The sequence below is a fragment of the Danio aesculapii genome, chromosome 13, assembly GCF_903798145.1.
Source record: "Danio aesculapii chromosome 13, fDanAes4.1, whole genome shotgun sequence".
NCBI classification, from domain to species: domain Eukaryota; kingdom Metazoa; phylum Chordata; class Actinopteri; order Cypriniformes; family Danionidae; genus Danio; species Danio aesculapii.
In genome coordinates, this window is record NC_079447.1 from 10,467,474 (window position 1) to 10,492,406 (window position 24,933).

General features: G+C 36.1%; 1 protein-coding gene across 1 annotated transcript in view; it reads left to right on the plus strand.

Moving 5' to 3' along the window:
• LOC130239247 (calpain-1 catalytic subunit-like) overlaps nucleotides 1-23,454 on the plus strand; it is a 39,192-nt gene extending 15,738 nt beyond the window's left edge. The window contains exons 4-22 of the mRNA XM_056470330.1: nucleotides 59-177; nucleotides 2,841-2,974; nucleotides 3,118-3,286; nucleotides 5,338-5,421; nucleotides 6,795-6,880; nucleotides 6,956-7,030; nucleotides 7,815-7,975; nucleotides 11,771-11,940; nucleotides 12,208-12,219; nucleotides 15,223-15,434; nucleotides 16,969-17,008; nucleotides 17,095-17,160; nucleotides 17,278-17,335; nucleotides 17,410-17,474; nucleotides 18,632-18,700; nucleotides 20,365-20,443; nucleotides 20,971-21,084; nucleotides 22,538-22,596; nucleotides 22,678-23,454. Coding sequence (XP_056326305.1) covers nucleotides 59-177; nucleotides 2,841-2,974; nucleotides 3,118-3,286; nucleotides 5,338-5,421; nucleotides 6,795-6,880; nucleotides 6,956-7,030; nucleotides 7,815-7,975; nucleotides 11,771-11,940; nucleotides 12,208-12,219; nucleotides 15,223-15,434; nucleotides 16,969-17,008; nucleotides 17,095-17,160; nucleotides 17,278-17,335; nucleotides 17,410-17,474; nucleotides 18,632-18,700; nucleotides 20,365-20,443; nucleotides 20,971-21,084; nucleotides 22,538-22,596; nucleotides 22,678-22,704 — 1,799 coding nt within the window. The 3' untranslated portion in view covers nucleotides 22,705-23,454. The remainder of the gene's footprint in view (nucleotides 1-58; nucleotides 178-2,840; nucleotides 2,975-3,117; nucleotides 3,287-5,337; nucleotides 5,422-6,794; nucleotides 6,881-6,955; nucleotides 7,031-7,814; nucleotides 7,976-11,770; nucleotides 11,941-12,207; nucleotides 12,220-15,222; nucleotides 15,435-16,968; nucleotides 17,009-17,094; nucleotides 17,161-17,277; nucleotides 17,336-17,409; nucleotides 17,475-18,631; nucleotides 18,701-20,364; nucleotides 20,444-20,970; nucleotides 21,085-22,537; nucleotides 22,597-22,677) is intronic.
• The last annotated feature ends 1,479 nt before the right edge of the window (nucleotides 23,455-24,933 follow it).

The following is a 24,933-nucleotide window of genomic DNA, read 5'->3' on the forward strand; positions in this document are numbered from 1 at the left end:
TGCATTTTGAACTTCAGTATTTTATATCTTGTTTATTTCTCTTTTTCTTCCTGGTCAGGTGACTGCTGGCTCCTCGCTGCGATTGGCTCGCTGACTCTTAATGAAAGACTCCTTCATAGGGTTGTCCCTCATGGTCAAAGCTTTCAGGACGGCTATGCTGGAATCTTCCACTTTCAGGTATTGAAACAGTGCATTCTCTAGATATTTCACTCAAAATCATAAAGCAAATATGTGTTTTGAGCTGAAGTCGGCATGAAATGAAAGCTGCGATAGTCTTTTTTTTATATCTATCATAATATCATGTACATGAGAAGTGAAACAGAATAAATACAGGCTGAGACCTGTTTGTGTCCATAGGGAATAGATTGTTGTGTGGTTGTGGATTGTTATTGGTGGACCTCATGTGAGTGACAGCTTGACCCCGCCCTCATGCCAGTAAACATGTTATCAAAGAAAAGATGTGTGGTTGACGATGGAGGGGAAGTCATTTTACTATTATAAGTAATATATATATATATATATATATATATATATATATATATATATATATACATGTATGTACACAGATACATTATTCATGAAGTACTCCCATATTAAGCAGAAGAATATTCAATTTGATTTCTGTTTCTGTAACACTGTATCTAGTACATTAGCATTCAAGCAATAGTGATAATCTAGGAAATATTCTTTATTTAAAGCGATAGTTCATCCAAAACTGAAAATACTCTTATCGTTTACTCTTTGTTCCAAACCTGTATGAGTTTCTTTATTCATAAAGGTTTGAAACCACTTGCAGGTGAGTAAACAATGAATAATTTAAATTTTTTTGTGTGTGAACTATCCCTTTAATAGTGTATTTGAGTTTAATATACTTTTCCACCGTTTTGTCGCACATCATGGTTGGGTTTTAGTGATAGTGATAGCTCACACAAAAAGTTTAATTCTGTCATCATTTACTCACCCTTTGCTTGTTTTTAACATTTTGAGTTTCTTTCTTCTGTTAAAAACAAAAGAAGATATTTTGAAGAAAGTTCTGTAACCTGTAACCAATGACTTTCATATGATTTGTTTTTGAAAGTCAGTGGTTGCAGGTTTTCAGCTTTTTTCGAAGCTAATAAAGATTTGTAGCCACTTGAGGGGGAGTAAATAGTGAGCTATTTATCTTTTTTGGTGAACTATCCCTTTAAGAAAGTTGTAAAGTTTGCCCCAAAATGTAAAACTTAACTGTTAATTTACTCAGCCTAGGGCTATGCAAGATGTGGACTTTTTCAGTAGAGCATTAAAGAGATTTTAAGCTGAAACTGGTCCTTGGTGATTCATAAAATTAAAGTCAGTGGCTTGAGAGTCAATTTTAAAGTCTTAAAAACAAATACAGAGAAAACAAATATGTAAAAAAAAAAAAGGTTTTTGCAAAATTTCAAGGATTAAAAAATCACAAATGTTAAACAGTACTGTGAAAATTTTTAGGCCAACATTAAATCTGTTGTTTTACTGATGTATAATGGATACTGTAAATGTGACCCTTTACCACAAAACCAGTCATAAGTGTAATTTTTTTTTTGTCTTTTTTTAAATTGAGATTTAAACAGGGCGAATAAATGATCTCTCAGCTGATGTAAGGTTTGTTAGGATAAGAGTTAAGGTATATTAGAGTTTGAAGTATTTTTGGATCAAGACATGAAAGACAATGTTGAAGAGAGGATGTTTGTCCTGGTTTGAGCTGCGTTTCTACCAGTGTTGTTAGCAATATTGTCGGAATTGGTGAAATTGTGAATGTTGAAAAGTACAGAAAGGTTTTAATCCATTATGCCATTCCATCTGGAAAGGATTTCAGTGTTAATAGTTTTAATTTTTGGCATCATAATGATCTGCTAATAGCAGTGAAATTCTATTAGGAGGAAGAAAAGAGCTGATGAAACACAGACAGTCATGAAATGGCCTCCACAGCGTCCAGATCCGAATAATATAGAGAATGTATGAAATCACCTGGACAGAAAAAGAAAGATACGACACTCTAAACCTAAAGAAAAACTCTGGAAAGTGCTAAAAGAAGCCTGATATTATACAGCACATTATTTCAGCGAATTTCAGGACAATTAGATCAAAACAGTTCCATGGGAAGCCATATTAAACATAGACTTGCTTGAAGAGGAAATATTGTGCTGTTGATGTTTTTTGTACATATTTTCTATATTTTCTGTTTGTTTTTAATAGAGAAACTGATTGATTATGTTTCACGAGTTCACACTTGCAATAGTTTCAGAATAAAGCGTATTTGGCGTGCTGTCCGGGGAGAGGGCTCTGAGCTCGGGGAAGACACCCAAACTCGAGTTATTCCTCTTATCAGGAAACAGAGAGGAATAGGCATTCGAGCGAAGTATCTAGCCCGCCCAGAACGCTCCCCCCGGGATTGTAATGCTTAAGAGGTGAGGTGATGGGGTGGTGGAGGGATGCTAAAGTCGTAAGATGCTGCAGGTAAGACAGCTTTGGTATATATATGGGTTTGGTCAAGAACTGATTGGATAATAGAATAATTGTCAATGACGTATTTGATACTGAAACTTCTGCACGTGCTCCTCCCGAAATTTGTTTATAAAACATCACATTGTGCAAATGTCTTAAGCTGGTATAGTGGTAAAGCTGGTATAGTGCTTATGAATTTTGCAGAGTTCTGTATTTTTACTGAAATGACTCCGTTTTACTGTGAAATTCCAACAAAAAATTTCCCAAGATAACATTATGTGACTACATCTCTATTCAGGAGGGCACTAAAGCTTTCGTCACACTGTCCGTCATCTGGATGATTAGCTTAATGAGGGTTGCTTTCGTCTGTTCTGCAGTTCTGGCAGTTCGGTGAATGGGTGGACATTGTGATCGATGATCGGCTCCCGGTCAAAGACGGAGAGCTCATGTTTGTCCATTCAGCAGAGGGAAATGAGTTCTGGAGTGCCTTGGTGGAAAAAGCCTATGCTAAGTACGTCCTGATAGACATTTTGGTAAAGGCCAGCAACATTTGTGCTTGCTAAATCATTTACAAAATTGGTTTTGTCCGTGTCTTATTATTAAAAAAAAAGACTTTCTCATGGTAGGGGTGTGTGTTTGTTTGTTTTGTGGCAGGCTAAATGGCTCTTATGAAGCTCTTTCTGGAGGCTCCACCACTGAGGGTTTTGAGGATTTTACTGGGGGCGTTTCAGAGATGTACGAGCTCCGGAAAGCTCCCAGAGATCTGTACCGAATCATCAGCAAAGCCCTGGACAGAGGCTCCCTGCTGGGATGCTCTATTGATGTAAGAACTTCATCTGTTTAAGAGATGCTTCCTACAAAACATGAAAACATTGTTACCTACTTGAACATTTTTTGCATCATTTTAATGCATTTAATTAAGTAGATGCACAAACTGTTCAAACATCTGTTCACATTTTAAAAATGCATTAAGGAAACCTACAGTATTATGCTCCTTTGATGTAAATAAAGACTGTGATATCCCAACAGTGTGTATGTGAAGTTTCCGCTCAAAATATCCCACAAAAAATGTTTTATAATTCTTTGAAACTGCCCCTTTTAGGGTTCGGTCCTAACTGTGCCATTTTGTTGTCTGCCGCTTTAAATTCAAATGACATTGTGCTCCCAACGCTCTTTACAAAAGATGGCGGAGCTACAAATGCAGATGTGTCAGGATAGCGGCAGATTCAAAAACAAGAGCTGCGTCTCAAATGGCACACGATACACTATGCACTTATGTACTATGCACTTATGCACTTACACACTCAAATATAGTTTATGTATGTAGTGTCTTCCCAAATGGAGCACAATTTTTCCCCTGATGACGTTTTACAGTTGCCAAATTAGGGAAATAAATGACCAAACAACCTATTAATACCTGCCATGAGTATAACCGCATTCACCATCGGGAGGCGCTATAATCACTCTCATACAATCCAAAATAATAAAGTGATCCAACATCAGTCCATGAAAGCCTTCCGCTACGTGAGCAAAGCAGCGACTGTTGAGTGCGTGAAGTGTCCAACATCCCACGCTTCATTTTACCGGCTGAATAAGTGCATCATCCGGGTATTTAAAGTGCACTTACTCTTTTTAGAGTTTTCAGTGTGAATGCACTACTTACACTATTTATACTACAAAATGGCGTTGAATAGTGCATAAGTATGCGATTTGGGATGCACCAAGCATTAGGTCCTATGCTTAGGAGGAAGAGATTGTCACTAATGGACGGGGCTTTCCTCCTCTGATGAATTTCAATCAAAGTGTTTCTGCAGACTGTTTTTATCAAGTGTGATTAAAAAAAATTGAATTAATTATCATATAATGATTCTATTAAATAGAATTAATTATTATATTCACAGATTGTTGCCACACAACAGTGTTAATCCCCTTTTAAAAGTGTTTTTGGCATAATAGGTCCTCTTTAGCTTTAACTTAAATGTGCATAATAAATGCATTAAAATGAATTAAATTTTTGTAACATTTTAATGCATTTATTAACTGTATGTCTAATCGGCTGTTTTCTTTAACTTAATTGTGCATAAATACATAAAAATATGCATAAAACAAATGTATGCACTCATAATAATTTTCATAATTTTTCATCCAGTAAGAAAATACTGTATATGCATACACCACTATAGAAACACATTTATCGATACTCATTAATATTTTCAGTAGTGTAAAGTAAAAAGTCTAGTTTATATATCTAGAATGATTTAGCCTGATGATGAGATCAAATAATTGTACTTGTATTGTACATTTAAGTCCATCATCGAAAAGATTTTGAATTGTTTCCTCCTATAAAACTGCTGTTTTCCCAAACATCAGTCACACATTATCGTTTTTAACAATAATGTTTTTATAAAGAAAGATATACTACAGTGGTTTCTCTGCTTGCAGAATTCTTTCTCTACTTGCTTTTAATTTCATTACCAATATATCACACTCATTTCCCTGGAAGTGGCCATTTGAAATATTGTTTTATTCCAAAATGTTTTATGCTATTTTCACATTTTATGCACAAGTTAAAGTAATTTGCAAACTTTGAATGTAAATGTAGGGAATGTATAGGGAATGTATATTTTTCTAATTTTACCTTATCAAATAATTAAAGAAAAAAATCCTAGAAAAAAATAGTGCTGTCTTTTACCATATTTAAATTTGTATTTGTAAAAATACTACACATTTTAATTTGAATAAATGCTGTGAAGTTACTGCTTTAAGAAAATGCAGATTTTAATCATTTATTTATGTGCCCATAGTGTATTTAATTATGTACATTCTACTTCATTCTAGCGTTAGATTCATGTATTATATATGATTGTTTTCCAGATCACCAGTGCCTTTGACATGGAGTCTGTGACATTTAAGAAGTTGGTAAAGGGTCACGCTTACTCCGTGACTGCTCTTAAACAGGTAATGCTCAGCTTTTTGACCACAGGCTTGGTAAATGATAATAACAATACTAATTATAATACATTTTAGTTAAGAGGAACTTTTCTCACAATCCACAGCATTACGAAAAAAAGTTCAAATGAGACAATAAAACTACAATACATGATAAATAAGATGCATAAGTAGTATACTCTTTGTACCTGGTGTTTTAATTAAGCTATTTTATCCACTTTAAAATCTTTTTCTGAAATAGTTTGACTGAATATTGCAATATAAGCTTGAGCTTATTTATAAGTCCCTTAGTGGGATAATTCACCCAAAAATGAAATGTTGTCATTTACTCACCCTTGACTTGTTGATTTTTTTTTTTTTCTTGTTCTGTTTACCACAAAATATGATATTTTGAAGAATGTTTTAAACCGGTAACCATTGACATAGTAGGAAATATACTCTCACTGGCCACTTTATTAGATACACCTGTCCAACTGCTCATTAACACAAATTTCTAATCGGCGAATCACATGGCAGCAATTCAATGCATTTAGGCATGTAGACATGGTCAAGACGACCTGCTGCAGTTCAAACCGTGCATCAGAATGGGAAAGAAAGGTGATTTAAGTAACTTTAAATGTGGTGTTTCAGAAACTGCTCATCTACTGGGATTGTCATGCACAACCATCTCTAGGGTTTACAAAGAATGGTCCGAAAAAAGAAAATATCCAGTCAGCGACAGTTCTGTGGGTGCAAATGCCTTGTTGATGACAGAGCTCAGAAAAGAATGGCCAGACTGGTTTGAGCTGGTTTGAGCATCGTGTCAATGCCACAGCCTATTTGAGTATTGTGGCTGACCATGTCCACCCCTTTATGACCACAGTGTACGTATCTTCTGATGGCTACTTCCAGCAGGATAACGCACCATGTCATAAAACGTGAATCATCTCAGACTTGTTTCTTCAACAAAACAATGAGTTCACTGTACTCAAATGGCCTCCACAGTCACCAGAGCTCAATCCAATAGAGCACCTTTGGGATGTGGTGGAACGGGAGATTCGCATCATGGATGTGCAGCCGACAAATCTGCAGCAACTGCGTGATGCTATCATGTCAATATGGACCAAAATCTCTGAGGAATATTTCCAGTTCCTTGTTAAATCTATTCCACAAACGATTAAGGCAGTTCTGAAGGCAAAAGAGGGTCCAACCTGGTACTAGTAAGGTGTACCTAATAAAGTGGCCAGTGAGTGTAAGTTACCGGTTTCCAACATTTTGAAAAATATCTTCTTTTGTGGTCAACAGGACAAAAAACTGCACAGGAGTGAAAATATGATGAGAGAATTTTTTACTTTAGGGTGAACTGCCCCTTTAATGTGTAATATCCTTATCCGCTTTGACAGGTGGACTATAGGGGGCGAATGGAGAGGCTTATCCGCATCCGTAATCCATGGGGTCAGGTAGAATGGACCGGAGCCTGGAGTGATAAGTAAGTAATAACATAAAAATATCTATTAATTTTGGCTCATGTCCTTGAGTAAGAAGGTGTTTGTTTGCTTTCCAGCTCTCCAGAATGGGACGAGATTGATCCATCAGAGAAGGACGACTTGCACTTACAAATGGAGGATGGAGAGTTTTGGTGAGCTTTATCAGCAATATAGATTGATCTTACATTACATTAAAATAGATGTTTACTTTAGCTTTAGATATTCACTAATGAAATGAACACATATATTCTGCTCTGAGATTGGGCGAATTAAAACTACAACAAAAATATCCAGCACTGTAAAAAAGCTGGGTTCCACACAATTCCTTCATGTTGTCCCAACACAAATTGATTAAGTTAACCTAATCATTTTAACAAATTTAAGAGGATTGAACATAGAATAGGCGATGCAGTGGCGCAGTAGGTAGTGCTGTCGCCTCACAGCAAGAAGGTCGCTGGTTCGGCTGGGTCAGTTGGCGTTTCTGTGTGGAGTTTGCATGTTTTCCCTGCGTTTGCGTGGGTTCCCCCACAGTCCAAAGACATGTGGTACAGGTGAATTGGATGGCCTAAATTGTCCGTAGTGTATGAGTGTGTGTGGATGTTTCCCAGAGATGGGTTGCGGCTGGAAGGGCATCCGCTGCATAAAAACGTGCTGGATAAGTTGGTGGTTCATTCCGCTGTGGCGACCCTGGATTAATAAAGGGACTCAGCCGAAAAGAAAATGAATGAATGAATGAATGAACATAGAAAAATTAAGTTGTCCAAAAAAACTCTAAGAATTCTGTTGTTTCAACTTATTTTAAGTAGGTAATTTGAACAAGCAGTAAAAGTCTTTTTTTCAGTGCAGATGGCTTTTTTTTCACGCATTTGGAGCCACATCTGGCCGATTCTGATTTCTATCAATTTCTACATCTTTCCTTCCATGGTTGTGTCCCAGGATGTCGTTTGGTGAGTTTTTGCGTCAGTTCTCCCGGCTGGAGATTTGTAATCTGACCCCTGATGCTCTGAGTGACGATGATATGAGCCACTGGAACACCATCAAGTTTCACGGAGCCTGGAGGAGAGGAAGCACCGCAGGAGGATGCCGAAATCATCCCAGTAAGTGACAACACCCTTCACATACAGCAGATTTATTGCTTAAGGTCACAGAGGGGCTTTATTGCACTACGTGGATGCCAATACTCTAATTTTAATAAAATAAAGACAATACTCTGATTAAGAGTCTACCATGTAAACAGCAACTTTTGATTACCTTAATCCAACTAAAGTCATAATTGAACTAAAGAGAAATGGAATTAAGACATGTGGAGTATGCCGATTTTAGCTGCATTATTGAAGTGCAGCACATGTAAACACCTTCATTAAACTATTATCGTCCTGTAGTAGTTTTTGCTACTTTTTGCGACAGGACACACACATGGCAGTTGTCAGGCGTTTCTTTGACAAAGAAAGGTGAATGGATTCAAGCAAGAGAGCTCATTTATGGTGCGATTATTATGAGTATGCTGAGAATTCTGGAAGAAATGGGCATTATGAAGTGCCTTGACTTTCTCGCAGGAACATGAATGAAAAGTTAGTGAATGAAATAGCAGAGGTGGCCTGTTGCTTGTGAATTTGTATCCCCCGTCGTCTGTTTGACTGCAAAGTGTGAGAAATTAACTGCAACTTGTCAAAAAATTAAAAACAAAATGCCAAAAATCACACACGAGCAGTTGTTGCGTGAAACGCTGGCGGAAACTAGCATTGAATGAGGACGTAATGACGTTAGCTGAACTATGTACTTTAACATGTAAAACGGGAACATGAAAGGAACATTTAAAAAGCAACTCATGTAAACACCATGATCATATTATTGTGTTATTCAGATTGAAGGCAAATAATTTGATTACTGATCTCCATGTAAACATAGTCAGTGTCTCTGCTGCTAGGATTGGTAACATGACGTTTGGCTTACATTGTTATTTTTGTTTTTTGTTTTTTTTGTTTTTTGGCCTTTTTGCCTTTATTAGATAGGAAAGTATTTAGACAGGAAGCGAAGTTGGAGAGAGAGACAGGGGGGTAGGGTAGGGAAATGTCATCGAGTCGGGATTCGAACTTGGGACGCCCTGACGTGCTACTACACCATATTTCGACGCGCTAACCACTAGGCTATTGTGCCCACGGGCTTACATTGTTATTAAAAAAACCTATTGGTGGTCAGGAAATGCTCAAAGGATTTGGGTATTTTTTCTGACAATTTTAAGTGTCCTTTCTATACACGAATCGAACATGTGATAAATCTTTTCTATGTTAAAACTATGTTTTATCCTAACCATCTGTAACAGCAATGCATGAAATTTCTATTTTAAAAAGATCTAAGACTTAAAAACTTTATTTGAGAAATATGTTGTATAATACATCATTAACAACTGTCAGTTTAACAACTTTTCATTAACAGTTTTTTTTCTTTCCTAATGCTGAATTAATAATGATTGTTGAGTTGACCTTGTGTTCAATAGTATTGTTTAGATATCCTAATGAGTCATGAGACCATAGTGTTCAAAAGAAACAGTGTTCATAGTGTTCCAGATGATCTCTGTTACCCTGATGAAGGCAAGTGTTTAGGAATAGCCATGTCTAAAAAGGATTTTTAATATTTTTTCCACATTTTTTGAGTGCCTTGGACTGACTTTTGCTGTTTATCTGATGAATCCCTTACTCAAAGAGCACCGACACATTTTGTTTGATTTTGGAATAAAAACTTTCCAGTTTGATAAAGTGTTGAACACATGAACTGGGTTTTATTTCATATTTTACTGGCTTTCGAGCAGGTTCGTTTTTTTTCTTTGTATTTAAAAACCAAACAAAACTTGACTTGTTTTACTCTTGTTGTTTGTGGTTTTTGTGATGGGACGTTTTTAATTGTGCATTACAAATAAACTGCCTCTGTCATTTATACAGTGGTAAATGATACCTATATAGAATTTTACATGACATTTATTGCCATACTACGGAAAGCAGCAGCAGATAGTCCAGTTCAGAATGAAAATGAACTGTTATTCAGTGCAAACCAACAACATAAGCCACTCTGTAGCCTATTAATAATAGTTTTAATATCTATTAATTATATTAAAAGCCTTTACCATTTCGTTGGGAGTGCAGTGGCTGGTATTTAAATCTTTCTGTCGTGTCACGTTGCGTTTGATGCAGACAGCCAAATTGCTCATTGCTGGAATCTTGTCGCATCGCTTGTCGTTAGGACACAGTGTTAATCTTGTATTTATTTGGTTAAAAACACTTTAAAACATCCTCAGTTTCTCTGGATTATTATTATTAGGTATGGATTTGAGTACAGTATTAATATTAGTTGGCGACACTGTGGCGCAGTGAATAGCGTTGTCACTTCACAGCAAGAAGGTTGCTGGTTCTTGCCCCGGCTGGGTCAGTTGGCAGTTGGACTGTGTGGAATTTGCATGTTCTCCCCAGGTTGGCCTGAAAACTAGATGTAACGAAACGCCAGTAGGATGCATCTAAATATCAATTTTGATATAAATGGCCCTGGTAGTAAGTATTAATATTAGTTTTATTCTGTTAAAGGTCTGATATTATTATTTTCAAATAAAAAAATGTTTTAGTCATTTAGTTTTTTTTTCTAGTAAATAACAAAAATGGGGTCATTCCAACAAATATTGATTTTCTTAACTCTGTGTTGTGTTGTGTTGTCTGAAAATAAATGTAAATGTCTGAAAACAAGGCTCTTTTTTGTGCAAATAAATTTGATCAGAAATCAGAATCAGAAAGAGCTTTATTGCCAGGTATGTTCACACATACGAGGAATTTGTTTTCGTGACAGAGCTTCTACAGTGCAACAGGATTACAGAGACAGGACAAAAACAGATAATAAATATATTTTAAAAAATACAAGTAGTGAATGCAAATATACAAATTCACAAGTGTATTTAGAGCTATATTACTATATACAGTGTTATATGTGCAGCTGTTATGTGCAAATTGGCATGTAAAGTGTGTTGTTAAATAAGTGTATATGTGTATAAAAGTGTATAGCAAGTAGTGATGTTGGTTCCACAATTATTATCATCAAGTGTTTATGAGATGGATTGCCTGAGGGAAGAAACTGTTTCTGTGTCGGGCTGTTCTGGTGCGCAGTGCTCTGTAGCGTCGACCAGAAGGTAAAAGTTCAAAGAGGCAGTGTGCTGGGTGTGAGGGGTCCAGAGTGATTTTGGCAGCCCTTCTGCTCGCTCTGGATAAGTACAGTTCTTGGTGAGTAGGAAGGGTTGTACCAGTGATTTGCTCAGCAGTCCGAACTATTCGACGTAGTCTTTGGAGATCGCATTTAGTAGCTGAGCTAAACCAGAGAGTTATTGACGTGCTGATGACTGATTCAATTTTATGCAAAATAAAACTACTCTAAATAACATCTTTTATTTTAAATCTGGAAGAAATGTCATCAGGCGTTTACAGAAGAAAACAAAGATGATGCTTTATTCAAACACGTTGCTATTAAATAATGTAAATTCAGAGAAATTGAGAATTGAGAAAGTGATCTCTTGTGTTTATAGTTAATAAAAAGTAATTAATGTATTATTTTAATTATGATGTATAGTTTACATCTAAATTTAATAGCTTTATATGTTAAGCAGACGTGTACGTGTGCAACAAAATATATTTACAATCAATCAAGCATTCAATATTACATTATACGTGTTTTTGCTGATTAGGAAATATTGTCAGCGTTGAAAACAATATTATTTTGTGAAAACTGTGATACATTAATTGTGGGATTCTTTGAATTTTAGGATGTTTAGAAGAACAGCATTTATTTAAAATTATATATCTTTACTCCCAGCAGTTTTAAAACATATGGCTGCTCTGTGTTCCTGTGCTGTTTTTCAGACACGTTCTGGATCAATCCACAGTATAAGATCACACTGCTGGAGGAAGATGATGATCCGGAGGATGAAGAAGTGGCATGCAGCTTCCTGGTGGCGTTAATGCAGAAAGACCGCAGACGGTACCGCCGCCACGGACAAGATATGCACACTATCGGTTTCGCAATTTACGAGGTCAGGAGCCAATGGGTTCAGTTCGATTTTTGCTTATATGATACAATAATCATATTCATATGCAGATTTATAAATAATGGTGAACCACCAAGACAATAATTAAGAGATTGAAATAATTAAATTATAATTCATTATTGCATTTTATTATTATTATTATTATTAATATTATTATTATTATGTAATTATTCATTTGATAAAGTAGATCATTATATTTGTTAATGGGAAATAATGTCTAATTGGTTTCTTTTTCTTTCTTTTTCTCTGTAGGTTCCTGAAGAGGTATGAATCCATGTACATCTTCTTTTTTTGTTTTCTTTATTAAATGGGTTTTCTCACATCATTAACATATCAATCTTAAAATAAGATTTTGTTTTGCCAACAAAACAGAAACCTGTTAACAAAGAACTTATGCTTAAATGGCACTAGAATGAAATATTGCGATTTTAATGGCTCTCAATGGGGACCCTATTGGCTCGTTTCCACTGACTGGTACAGTACGGTACGGTTCGGTTTGGTACGGGTCACCTTTATCAGGCTTGCGTTTCCACTAACAAGGGTACCCTTTTGGTGGGCGTGGTGTATGACAGAAAGTTTCAGTCGACGTCATTCTAGCTTGAGGAAATGTCTACAATAAAGCTGTATGTGTCGTTCACATATCATATGAGAAGCACTTCTCACAAAACAGATGCTTCATACACATAAATACTTGTGTAGAAATGTTTATCACTAACTTTTCTATGAACATGAGTTGATTATAACTGCAGATCAAAGACAGTGCGAAACAGCCTACTGTAACGTCTGTAATTATATTAAATAAATAAATAAATGAACAAATATAAACACATACAGCCCCTTACAGTCTCCGATATGTTCCCAACTACAGAAGAACTACATAAAGTAGACATTTCGCCCGTATTTAATGTGCTCCTTTTTTCCCGGCTTCTCCTTTGTTTCTTCACGCTTCACTCTCGCGTGTGTCAGTGTCTGACAGGATGGGGTTTCAAAAGTACGTCAATAATCAAGCGCAGGTTATTATCATCAGCTCAAGAAGTTTGTTATTTCAGATATAATGTTAGACGCGCGGCGAGCGCTAGCAAGAAAGCGAAACCACTCGCACCTCAGACTGGCTCGTAAAAAACTACGGGGGCACAGGGTAAATCTGCTCTTCTTCTTGGATTTGTGGCTGTCCATCAAGATGACGACAAGGTTTGTTTGAGCCCAGATCGACCATGGCTCGTTATTATATGCATTTAAAATTCCGCTGTAATCTCTCGGCTGTGTTTTTCAAACATGGCGGGTTTTGGTACCCTTTTTCGTGTTTGGTACCCTTTCGAAAGGGTGCCGAAAAACTGGTACGGTACGGTTCGGTTCGGTACGCTTTTTGACAGTGGAAACGGCCATAAAAGCGTACCAAACCAAACCGAACCGTACCGTACCACTCAGTGGAAACGGGCCATATGATAACTATTTTTAATACCTAGTGTCAAATAGATTTCTAAAAAAAAAAGAGGGTAAAATGTTACAGTTTCAACAAAAATATACTTTATTTTGCTGAAATTCATGCTGTTTTTAAAACAGCCAATAATTATCCTAAAAGCTAAAAAATTAAATAGACGTAAATACATATTTTTGTTTTAAAGGAAACAAGGGTAAAATATTACAATTTCAACAATAATATGCTTTTTTCTGAAATTCATGCTGTTCTTAACACAGCCAAAATGATCCCAAATGGTAAAAAATATGAAGTAGACATAAATACTTAATTTTATAGGTTTCTCATTGATCTTACATTATTAATTCTTATTTATAAATGTCTTATTCTTATCATTGGGTTTTCTCTTCAGTGTTGGGCTTCCAGCAGTGACATTTATATTATTGCACTGAATTGAACTAAACTGAACTTTAACTGAAGGAGTTTTCATTTAAAGGGGTGGTCCAGAGTATACTTTAAGGTTTGGTTGTGTTTATAAGATGCAAAGCAATGTGTGCTCATGCTTCACTTGTAGAAAATCACGTTATTCTTTCATATATCTTACTTTGATTATATACAGCTAATCAGCTAACATGAAAACGCTAACATAATGTGATTTGATTACTTGATTGGCTTCAGTCATCAGGAAAAGCATCACGCGCCTTCAAGCACACGATTTTGCGCTGTGTAAACACTGTCAGTCAGTGTATCTGTTAGCCGTATCAGTTTGAGCCTGGATCAGACAGAAAATGACACAGAGGACATAGCTGAGCCTCACGCCTGCTCTTTAAAATAAAATTGACAAGTGTGTTTTACATATATTTGGAATAAGCATGTGTAATATGAAACGTTCACATATCTTGTGCGAGTTCGTTATTTGAGATGTAGAACGCAAGAAAATCGGCCGCATATAGAGACACTGAAAGCATCCGCAGAGAGAGACACTGCAGCGCTGGTGAAGATTGTGGCTGTTTACAGCTGTTTGACTGATAAATATGAATCTGTAACTAAATTGTTAGCGGTGCCAAACAGCATTTCTTGTTGTTTACATCCTTGTTTACATCCTTCCTACAACAGTAACGTTAACGCCAGAAACTGTGCATGTAATTGATCAATTTTAACAAATAAAAATACTTACAGCTTGTGGCTCACAATCCACAGCTTCTGCTGTTATGGTTGGAGGAGTTTTTAGCCAAAAACTGGGAGAGACTCTATAAGCTGTCAAATGCTAGCTATATATATTTTTTATAATTCTCTGCAACATAATTAAAATAAACTGTAAGCACTTTTCTCTTTGTGTCGTGTCCTTTGGAAGCCCAAATACAGAAACAGAAAAAATACTTTGGAACTAGCAGCGTTTGGACGGCATTTTAGCTCTCTCTCTGCTACATTACCGCATTACAATGCTTCTGGCCCCGCCCTGTTGCTACAGAGTGTATGCACATGGTGAATGTGTGTAACCTATAATGCCAAAGCCAATGTCTCCCTTTGCACTGAACTTTGAGCATATTACATTGAGATGTTGTTTATGTTCACACAGCTACATTACACAACAACTAAAGTTTAAAATATGATATTGTAGTTGACCCCCCCCCCCTTTAATAGATCTCCATCTGTTCAGCTGCTTTGACACTATCTACATTCTAAAAGCGCTCTAGAAAATAAATATGAATTGGATTAATATTAGTCTTAATGTTAGGTTTTCTTATTTATTTTTTAGGTTCCTAGAGGGAGGGCTTTTGAGTTGATCTCTAGATTCCTCATAGCAGTATAGCAGAAGCATTTGATTGGTGGTTTTCATCTGTCTGCAGTACACAGGCTGTCAGAACGTGCATCTTAAGAAGGATTTCTTCTTGAGCAACTCATCAGCCGCTCGATCTGAGACCTTCATCAACCTGCGGGAGGTGAGCACTCGCCTGCGTCTGCCTCCTGGAGAATACATCATCGTCCCATCCACCTTCGAGCCCAGCAAAGAGGCTGATTTTGTCCTGAGAGTCTTCACCGAGAAACAGTCAGAGACAGAGTGAGTATGTGTGTGTGTGTGTGTGTGTTTAAGCACTTTAATATTTCAGCACTGGTTCACTCAAAAACGTATTTGATCCTCTTGTTATCCTAGAATTCTCTATACACCGGCACGTCATGATAAGATGCCAAGTAAGATGCGATCCTGTATTAACATCTATGTTGATCCCGGAACGTCATTTTTGTTGGAAAATATAATCCATATCTATTCCCTACCCCTAAACTCAACCATAACTGTAAATTATTCCCAAAATTAGAGGGGAATAATAGTTGAATAAAACAATCATGTAGAAATGCATAACCCTAACCATAAGCCTAAACTTAATATAAAAGGTAAACGTATCCCTTAATTCTAATGGGCTGATCGGAATGTTGTTCTAAGATCAACTTAGAGGTTAATCTAAAACATATTAGTGTTCAACAGAAAAAAATAATCTCATAAAGGTTTGAAACCACTTAAGGGCGAGTAAATAGTGAGTAAATTCTCATTTTTGGGTGAACTGTACACTGTAAAAGAATTATGCTGCCTAAAATTCTTTAGTTTAATCACATGAACTTTTCTAGCCATTTCTACTCACATCAAAATAAAAATATTTTGTTAAACTTTGCATAAATAAAAATATTTAGTTGAAATCTGATGGGTGCAACACGGTGGTTAGCAGTGGTGTAGTCCTAAAAAAAAAAGGTGGCGTACTATTACCCACCCAATCCGCCCATGCTGTTTTATAATTTTACCTGAACGTTTCAGCAAGACATCATTCAGTTAACTTCGAAAAACCCACTAAATTTTCTCACAGCTGCTGTGGTCGTCAGGGGGCGGGGAATGGCGCAAAATATAAACAAAAATGCACCAATTGCAACAAATTAGGATGATAGTTAATAAAAATTTGGTATACAGTTAAAGGGGAAGTCTAATCAGCAAAACAAGTGAGTATACCGAGGGTATACGCAATTATTGATCATTAGAAGTCGTAATACCCAAACAGCTAGTGGAATAAAGTAGGCATACGGAGTATACATGCGTATAGCCCCGACTACACCCCTGGTGGTTAGCACTGTCGCCACACTGCAAGAAGTTTGCTGGTTTGAGCCTCGGCTGGGTCAGTTGACGTTTCTGTGTGGAGTTTGCATGTTCTCTCCGTGTTGGCATGGGATTCTACTGGGTGCTCCGGTTACCCCCCACAGTCCAAAGACATGCAGTACAGGTGAATTAAATAGACTAAATTGGCCGTAGTGTATGAGTGTGTGTGAATGAGTGTGTATGGATGTTTCCCAATATTGGGTGGCGGTTGGAAGGGCATCCGCTATGTAAAACATATGCTGAATAAGTTGGCGGTTCATTCCGCTGTGCCGACCCTTGATGAATAAAGGGACTAAGCTGAAGGAAAATTAATGAATGAAATCTGATGATTACCTGATTAAAATTAAAGTAACATAAAGCGTTTATATTGTTTTTTACGGTGGACCTTTAATGTGGAATAATGTTTTAAAAAGAAGACAATTATACAGCCACATAATCGGTTTTCTCCTTAAAGGGAATTGGATGACGAGATTTCAGCGGACCTTGAGGATGAGGTGACATTTTGGATCTGTATTGTCATAATATTTTAGACCAAAATGTTTGATGTGCTTTAATAAATGTAGCTGCATTTCTCTTGAAGGCAGAAATTACAGAAGATGACATTGATGACTCCTTTAAGTCCCTGTTTGCCCAGCTGGCTGGAGAGGTGAAAATATATACTACAGTTATTTTCTTTCTAGTATATATAAAAATGCTTGAGTTTAGATAGTGTTTGAATGTAGTTTTATATATATTTATAGTTTTATTTATATACTTATTTTAGGACATGGAGATATCAGTCCACGAACTCAAGACTATTCTCAACAGAGTAGTCTCCAAACGTGAGTAACACACCTTCTTGTGGTCAGCTCAGTCAAAAATGAATCTGATTTGAATGAACTTTTTTCTCTCTCAGACAAAGATGTGAAGACTGACGGCTTCAGCATGGACTCCTGCAGAACGATGGTCAACCTTCTGGATGTATCCTTCATGATTTAAGTATATTCTGGGTTAAATATACAAGTTGAAGGGTTAGTTCACCCAAAAATGAACATTTATTCAGTATTTATTACTCTCGAGTGATTCCAAACCTTCATAAGTTTCTTCTGTTGAAGACAAAAGAAGATATTTTGAAGAAAGCAGAAAACCTGTAACCATTGACCTCCATAGTAGGAAAAATAAATACTTCGTAAGTCAATGCCTACAAGCTTTCTTTAAATATCAAACAGCTTTGGAATCGCTTGATGGCGAGCAAATAATGAATGAATTTTTAGTTTTTGGGTGAACTATCCCTTTAAGCTCTGTTGACATCCCCTGTTAATTACAATGTAAAACACATTGGAAGTAGAAAGAATAAATGGAGAAATGTGAAGCAAATATTTGTTGGAGAATTGTGTTAAAATGTGTTTTTGGTGTAAAGACTTGATGTAACTGTTCTACAAACTAATTAGCAAGTGATTTTATAACAAAAATCTCATGTTAACAGTGTTTATTCGATCACACTTTACAATAAGGTTTCATTATTTAATGTTAGTTAATGCATTTACTAACATGAACTAAGTATGAATAGCATTTATTACTCGTAGTTCAACATTTACTAATATCCAAATGCATGCTTGTTAACAGTAGTTAATAAACCATGAGTTAACGAACTAACGGTCACACTTTATTTTGATGGTCCGTTTGTTGAATTTAAGTTACATTGCATCTACATGCCAACTAGTTCTCATTAAATTATAAGTAGACTGTTAGGTTGGGGTTAGGGTTAGTGTAAGTTGACATGTACTTGCAAAGTTTCTTATAGTCAGTTAAATGTCTGTTGAAGGAGCAGAATCAACAGATATTAAGCAGGCAGTCTACTAATACTCAAATGGACCATCAAAATAAAGTGTTACTGAACTAACAATGAACAACTGTATTTGCATTAACTAAGATGAGCAAATGCTGTAATAAATGTACTGTTCATTGTTTGTTCATGTTAGTAAATGGATTAACTAACATTAACTGATGCAACCTTATTGGAAAGTGTTACTGTTTATTCAGGTACAGAGCCTTGCTAAATTATTTCCCGTGGTCATTATCATTATTTGGGTGTTGTTCAAACTCGTCAGGTTTTCTCTTTTGACTCCGTTCATCAGAAAGACGGGAGCGCACGTTTGGGCTTAGTAGAGTTTCAGGTCCTCTGGAACAAAATTAGGAAGTTGCTGGTGAGTGAAAATATTTCCCCCATTTTAGCCAACTGAACTGCTTTTTTTTTTTTTGGTGCTAATTTTAGCAACTTTGAAGTGTTTATTTGTGGTCTGTATAGTAGTGATGGCTGCTTTCGAAAGTGCTGCTTCGTGAAGCTTCGAAACTTTTACCAATCTTTTGTCTCAAATCAGTGGTTCGAAGTGTGTATTAAACTGGGAAGGTCATGTGATTTCAATAAATGGGGCTTCGTTAACTGTTTCAAATATTTTTATTGTAACTGAATAATCTTCACATTTTGTAAAGCTGCTTTGGAAGGATAATTATTGTGAAAAGCGTTATACACATAAACTTCAATTGTATGGCATTGACTTGAAAATTCAGTGGTTCTATTTTGGGGTTCACTCAGATCGCCCCCCAGTGGCGAACCACTTAACACATTTGATCATTTTGATCTTTTTTAAGTTTTACTTATTATTTCATGATATTAGATGATAAGCTAAGTGCATTTGATAGGTTATACTTGCAATTTAACATTTGAAATGTGTTTGAAAAAGCCAGGTTTAAAGAGCACACTTTTGACAAGATGTAAATTAAGTGTCGGATGTCCCAAAAGTGTGTATGGGAAGTTTTAACTCAAAATACCAAACAAATAATGTTTTATAACTAGCAAAAATCAGCCCAAGGCACTCAAAAATATAAAAAAAACCTTTATTCACATGGCTAATCCTTAAAAAACCTATGCGTTTCAGCCAAAAACTGCCTTCAAGGTGATCTGGAGTCTGGAGTTTTTCTTGAATGCTACGGTCTCATGACTTATTATATTTAAACAATACTAAAATATTAAACAAGGTTAACTCAACAATCATTATTAATTCAATATTGATAAAGGGGTAAAAATAACTAAATGGAAGTATATATATATATATATATATATATATATATATATATATATATATATATATATATATATATACATACATACACATATATACACGCACATACAGTACACATATATAATGTTTTATAACTCTTTGAAACGGCCACTTTTAGACTTTGATCCTAATCACGTCATTTTAGTGACTGTCGCTTTAAATTCAAATGAGATTGTGCTCTCAACCCTCCACCTAACTCGCTCTAGAAGAAGTCCCAGAAGTCATTGCGACTAGAAGTGAGAAGCGCAGGATTTTATATACGTTTATTATTATTGTTCAGAGATATAACTCATTTACCTCAGGAGTTTCCCTAAAAGAAACGGTGAAAGTAAACATTACCATGAAAAAATGAATTTTATTTATTCTGTTTTAGGAGGTTTTATTATATATATATATATATATATATATATAAAAAAATAATTAAAAAAATTATATATTTATTATAAATTATATATTTATTATAATTAATTAATAAATTTTTACCATTAGAGGTTGGCTATATTCCCACACTGTTGCCACACAACTGCGTTTAAACCCCTTATAAAGTGGGTTTTGCATATGTCCATGCTTTAGTTTTTTTGATGTATTTACATGGTTTTGATCAGCAGGTGTCTCTAGTATGTTTGGTGTTTCGAATGCTTCAAATCATTTTGCAAATCAGTTGGTTCAGTTGTTTCACAGCTTTGTTTCAACTTTCTCCCATCACTACTGTATAGTTTTCACTCCAAAATGTTTTCTTTTCCACTCAGGGGATCTTCAGAGAGTTTGATATTGATAAGTCAGGGACTATGAGCTCCTATGAGATGCGTCTCGCTGTAGAATCAGCAGGTAAATTCATTTCACTGAATGCTCAATTAATAAACAAATACTTTTTTATAATGCAATAAGCAAGGATACAGTAAACTGATCAAGTGACAATCAGTGCATTAATAAGCCCAAATCAGAAAAGGTTGGGACAGTATGGAAATCGCAAGAACCAAATGTGTTGCAAGAACCAAAATTAGGATACGTCTTTAAACCCCAATAGAAATCATGAGGAACACATTAAATACTGTTTGTTGTATTGTCTGCAATGAAAAACAAGTCAAAGTAAATTTAGAAATCTCTCCATACTGTCCCAACCTTTTCTGATTTGAGGTTGTACTTTGTAGCTAAATGTTTATATTTCAAATAAATGCTGGCTTTTTTTTTTACCTTTTTGATAATTCTGATAGAATTCTGATGAAATAAATACATCCTTGAGAATTTTTTTTATCTTAATCAACTCTAAATCTCTTTTGAATGGCAGTTATATTATCTACTAATTGTGAACTGTGAAGTTCTTTCTGAAACAGTTCTATTTGCTTTCTTTACAGGCTTTAAACTCAATAACAGACTCAACCAGATCCTGGTGGCCAGATATGCAGAGAATGAGGCCATTGATTTTGATAACTTCGTCTGCTGCTTGATCAAACTAGAGGCCATGTTCAGTACGTTTTTTCTTTTTCATTACACTGTGCCTCAAAATATATTTGAATATATATACTATACAGTTGAATTCAGAATTATTAGCCGCCCTGTATATTTGTTTCCCCAATTTCTAAATAATATTTGACGAGATATTTTTCAAGATACTAGTATTCAGCTTAAAGTGACATTTAAAGGCTTAACTAGGTTAATTAGGCAAGATAGAGTACTTAGTCAAATCGTTGTATAACGACGGTTTGTTCTGTAGACAATCGAATAAACAAAGTAATGCTTAAACGCGCTAATAAAACCAACCCAGGCTCATTCTGAAAACGTACCCCTATATACATTTCTGAAGACTACGTTTTTTTGCAGCTTTTGTTTTCGCAGATTCACCAGAGGTCGCTGTGTACGCTTTTTCAGATCTCAATTTTCTCTCGCGAGTGCCATTTGCACCTGCTGTTTTCACATAAATCCACTTAAGGCCGCTGTCAACTGACTGTTTAACTGACTGTTCGACTGACCCACCCTTCTCCTTCCCTAAACCCAACCAATAGCGTTTTCAAAAGCACAGATTGATGTTGCATAATATTGAAATGATTGATAAAAGATCTTAAAATGTTTTTAATCTAGCTGAAATAAAACAAGCAAGACTTTCTCTAGAAGAAAAAATATTATCGGAAATACTGTAAAAAAAAAATTCCTTGCTTTAAACATCACGCAGCACGTAGCACGCAGTATTCTTAGGGACACCTCTCACACTGCTCACAGGCTGTTTTCTCTCCTGCCTTCCAGCAGGCGCTTCAGGCTCCCCCGGACAAAAACCAGCAGACTGAGGAACAGCTTTTTCCCCAGAGCTGTCTCCCTTTTGAACTCTGCCCCTCACTGACTCTTTTGCCCCTCCAATACACCCCCCACTCTCCTCTAACTTAAACTCCTCACAATCACTGCACTGTTTAACATTTGCACATTTAAATTTGCACATATTCATTGCACTACATTGCACTGATTCACTTATTTGAACTGTACATACCCACTGCACATGGACATTTGTAATCATGTACACACCCACTGTGCATGTACATTTGTAATTATGTTTATCTATCTGCACACTTCTGATTATTAATAGCATCCTGTACTTATATTCATTTATTGTAAATCTCTGTTCATAGCTAATACAACCTGTATATAATGTTCATAGTACATCCATCTGTAAATATCACCAGTGTTTCTATAACTGCATTTTATAACTTATACCTGTATCCTGCACTTGCTGCTATTGCACTGCTGGTTAGATCTAAACTACATTTCGTTGCCTTGTACTTCGTTGACAATAAAGTTGAATCTAATCTAATCTAATTTGGGAAATATTTAAATAAGGAAAAAAAATTCACAGGAGGGCTAATAATTTTGACCTCAACTGTATATATAGTCAAATCTCAAGTACAGTCTTCATAGTCTTGTGCTTCTTTGTAGGATCTTTTCAACAGCTGGACAGAGAAGAAACAGCAACGGCTGAGATGAACCTCTCTGAGGTGCTCTGGCTTGATTTCTGTCTATTTTAAATGACAAAACAAATGACAAATACTCATCTCTTTCTTCTTGTGTTTGCGTAGTGGCTCTTCATGACCATGTGTGGTTGAGGTACAGAATTTCAGGAATGTCCAACACAAGAACCTGCTGCAAAGTGCCTCAATGCTCCTCATGCAACAATCCTGCTGTAACCTCACTACAACAAAGTGCTACTTTATTTAGACAAAAATTAATATAACACACTGTAGCTACACTACAAAGAAAACACACTAAGAGACAAAAGGATCTTCACTCACCGCTCCAGTTACGACTGAAGAAATGGCTGAGGAACATCATGTGCATGGGATAAATATCAAGTGAGCTTCAAGTTTTGCATTTGTCCTTTAAGACCAATCTTCAGTTCCAAAAGGTTGAGTACTGATAGTGCCATATGAAAGAAACTGCATGTTCATCTAAAGGTGAATAATGCATCCCATTAAAAAGCTTTAGATGCACAATGTGTGAATGCGTAGATATTGTTAATGACCAGAGCTTCAGAATAAACTTATTTTAACATGCGAAAGAAACGTTTTTATTTTATATTAGGCTCTGATAAGAAGTCTTCCAAAACATATTGGTGTAAAATTGAAATAGCATTTGATTAGATTATGGTATACTACACAATTTAGCCACATACGTGTACAAAACAAGTACAGTGTTGTTTTAAATCCACTTCACATGTAGAATTTAAATGGAAATGTCTACTTTTATATATTTTAATTTGAGCAAATCAGTATTGATTCTGATGCTAAGATCAATCTTTTATTCTGTGCTGTTCAGATGATGCATGAATAAAGCTTCACTACACAAAGTGCACCTCATCTAATAATCGCAAGATGTTTTTTTTATGTTTTGTTAATTAAAAGAAACAAAATGTCAAAGTTTCTATGATGAGGCATGGCAGATTACTGTATAGACATCTCAGTTTTGACAGTAGCAAAGAACAATTGAGCCAGCCTTCCTTTTTACTACTAGTTATTGCAACAAATAAGTAAGGAATAATTTATGCTGACGAACCACAAGTGTGCTTTTCTTCCTATAAATCAATCATTCTGCTTATACTACTACTACCACCCCTAAAAGCATTGTAATATGTTGTATTTCAAGACATTTTTCATGTTTTTGTCCTCAAACTGCTCCTGTGTATAGGACTCATTTCTTACCTTTCTCATCCAAGGCCTTGCTTTGGTTTTGTAGGCTGTAAAATAACTAAAACCATTTGGCGTAGTGATATGTAACTGTAATGTGGTTGAAACTGGCCTGGAACTACTTTAGCAATGCATTTTCCTGAAAATAATTGCGCGTCTTTAAATGTTCATCAGCCAATCAGAATCGAGCATTTGACAGGCCTGTAGTATAATCGTAAATGGACATCTCACGTCTCGTGTAATCGTTCATCCCTTCTTTTAAAACACTAAAAATATATATATATATATATATATATATATATATATATATATACACTCACCGGCCACTTTATTAGGTCCAACTGCTCATTAACGCAAATTTCTAATCAGCCAATCACGTCAGCAACTCAATGAATTTAGGCATGTAGACATGGTCAAGACGATCTGCGGCAGTTCAAACCGAGCATCAGAAGGTGATTTAAGTGACTTTGAATGTGGCATGCCAAACAGGCTGGTGTGAGTATTTCAGAAACTGCTGATCTACTGGGATTTTCACACACAACCATCTCTAGGGTCTATAGAGAATGGTCCAAAAAAAAGAGAAAATATCCAGTGAGCGACAGTTCTGTGGGGGCAAATGCCTTGTTGATGCCAGAGGTCAGTGGAGAATGGCCAGACTGGTTCCAGCTGATAGAAAGACAACAGTAACTCAAATAACCACTCGTTACAACTGAAGTATGCAGAAGAGCATCTCTGAACACACAACACGTCCAACCTTAAGTTGGATGGGCTACAGCAGCAGAAGACCACTCCTTCAGCTAAGAACGGGAAACAGGCTACAATTCACACAGGCTCACCAAAATTGGACAATAGAAGATTTGAAAAACGTTGTCTGGTCTGATAAGTCTCGATTTCTGCTGCAACATTCAGATGGTAGCGTCAGAATTTGGCATCAACAACATGAGAGCATGGATCCATCCTGCCTTGTATCATCGGTTCAGGCTGGTGATGGTAGTGTAATGGTGTGGGGGATATTTTCTTGCCATCCTTTGGGTCCATAGTACCAATTAAGCATCGTGTCAACGCCACAGCCTACCTGAGTATTGTTGCTGACCATCTCCATCCCTTTTTGACCACAGCGTACCCATCTTCTGAGGGCTACTTCCAGCAGGA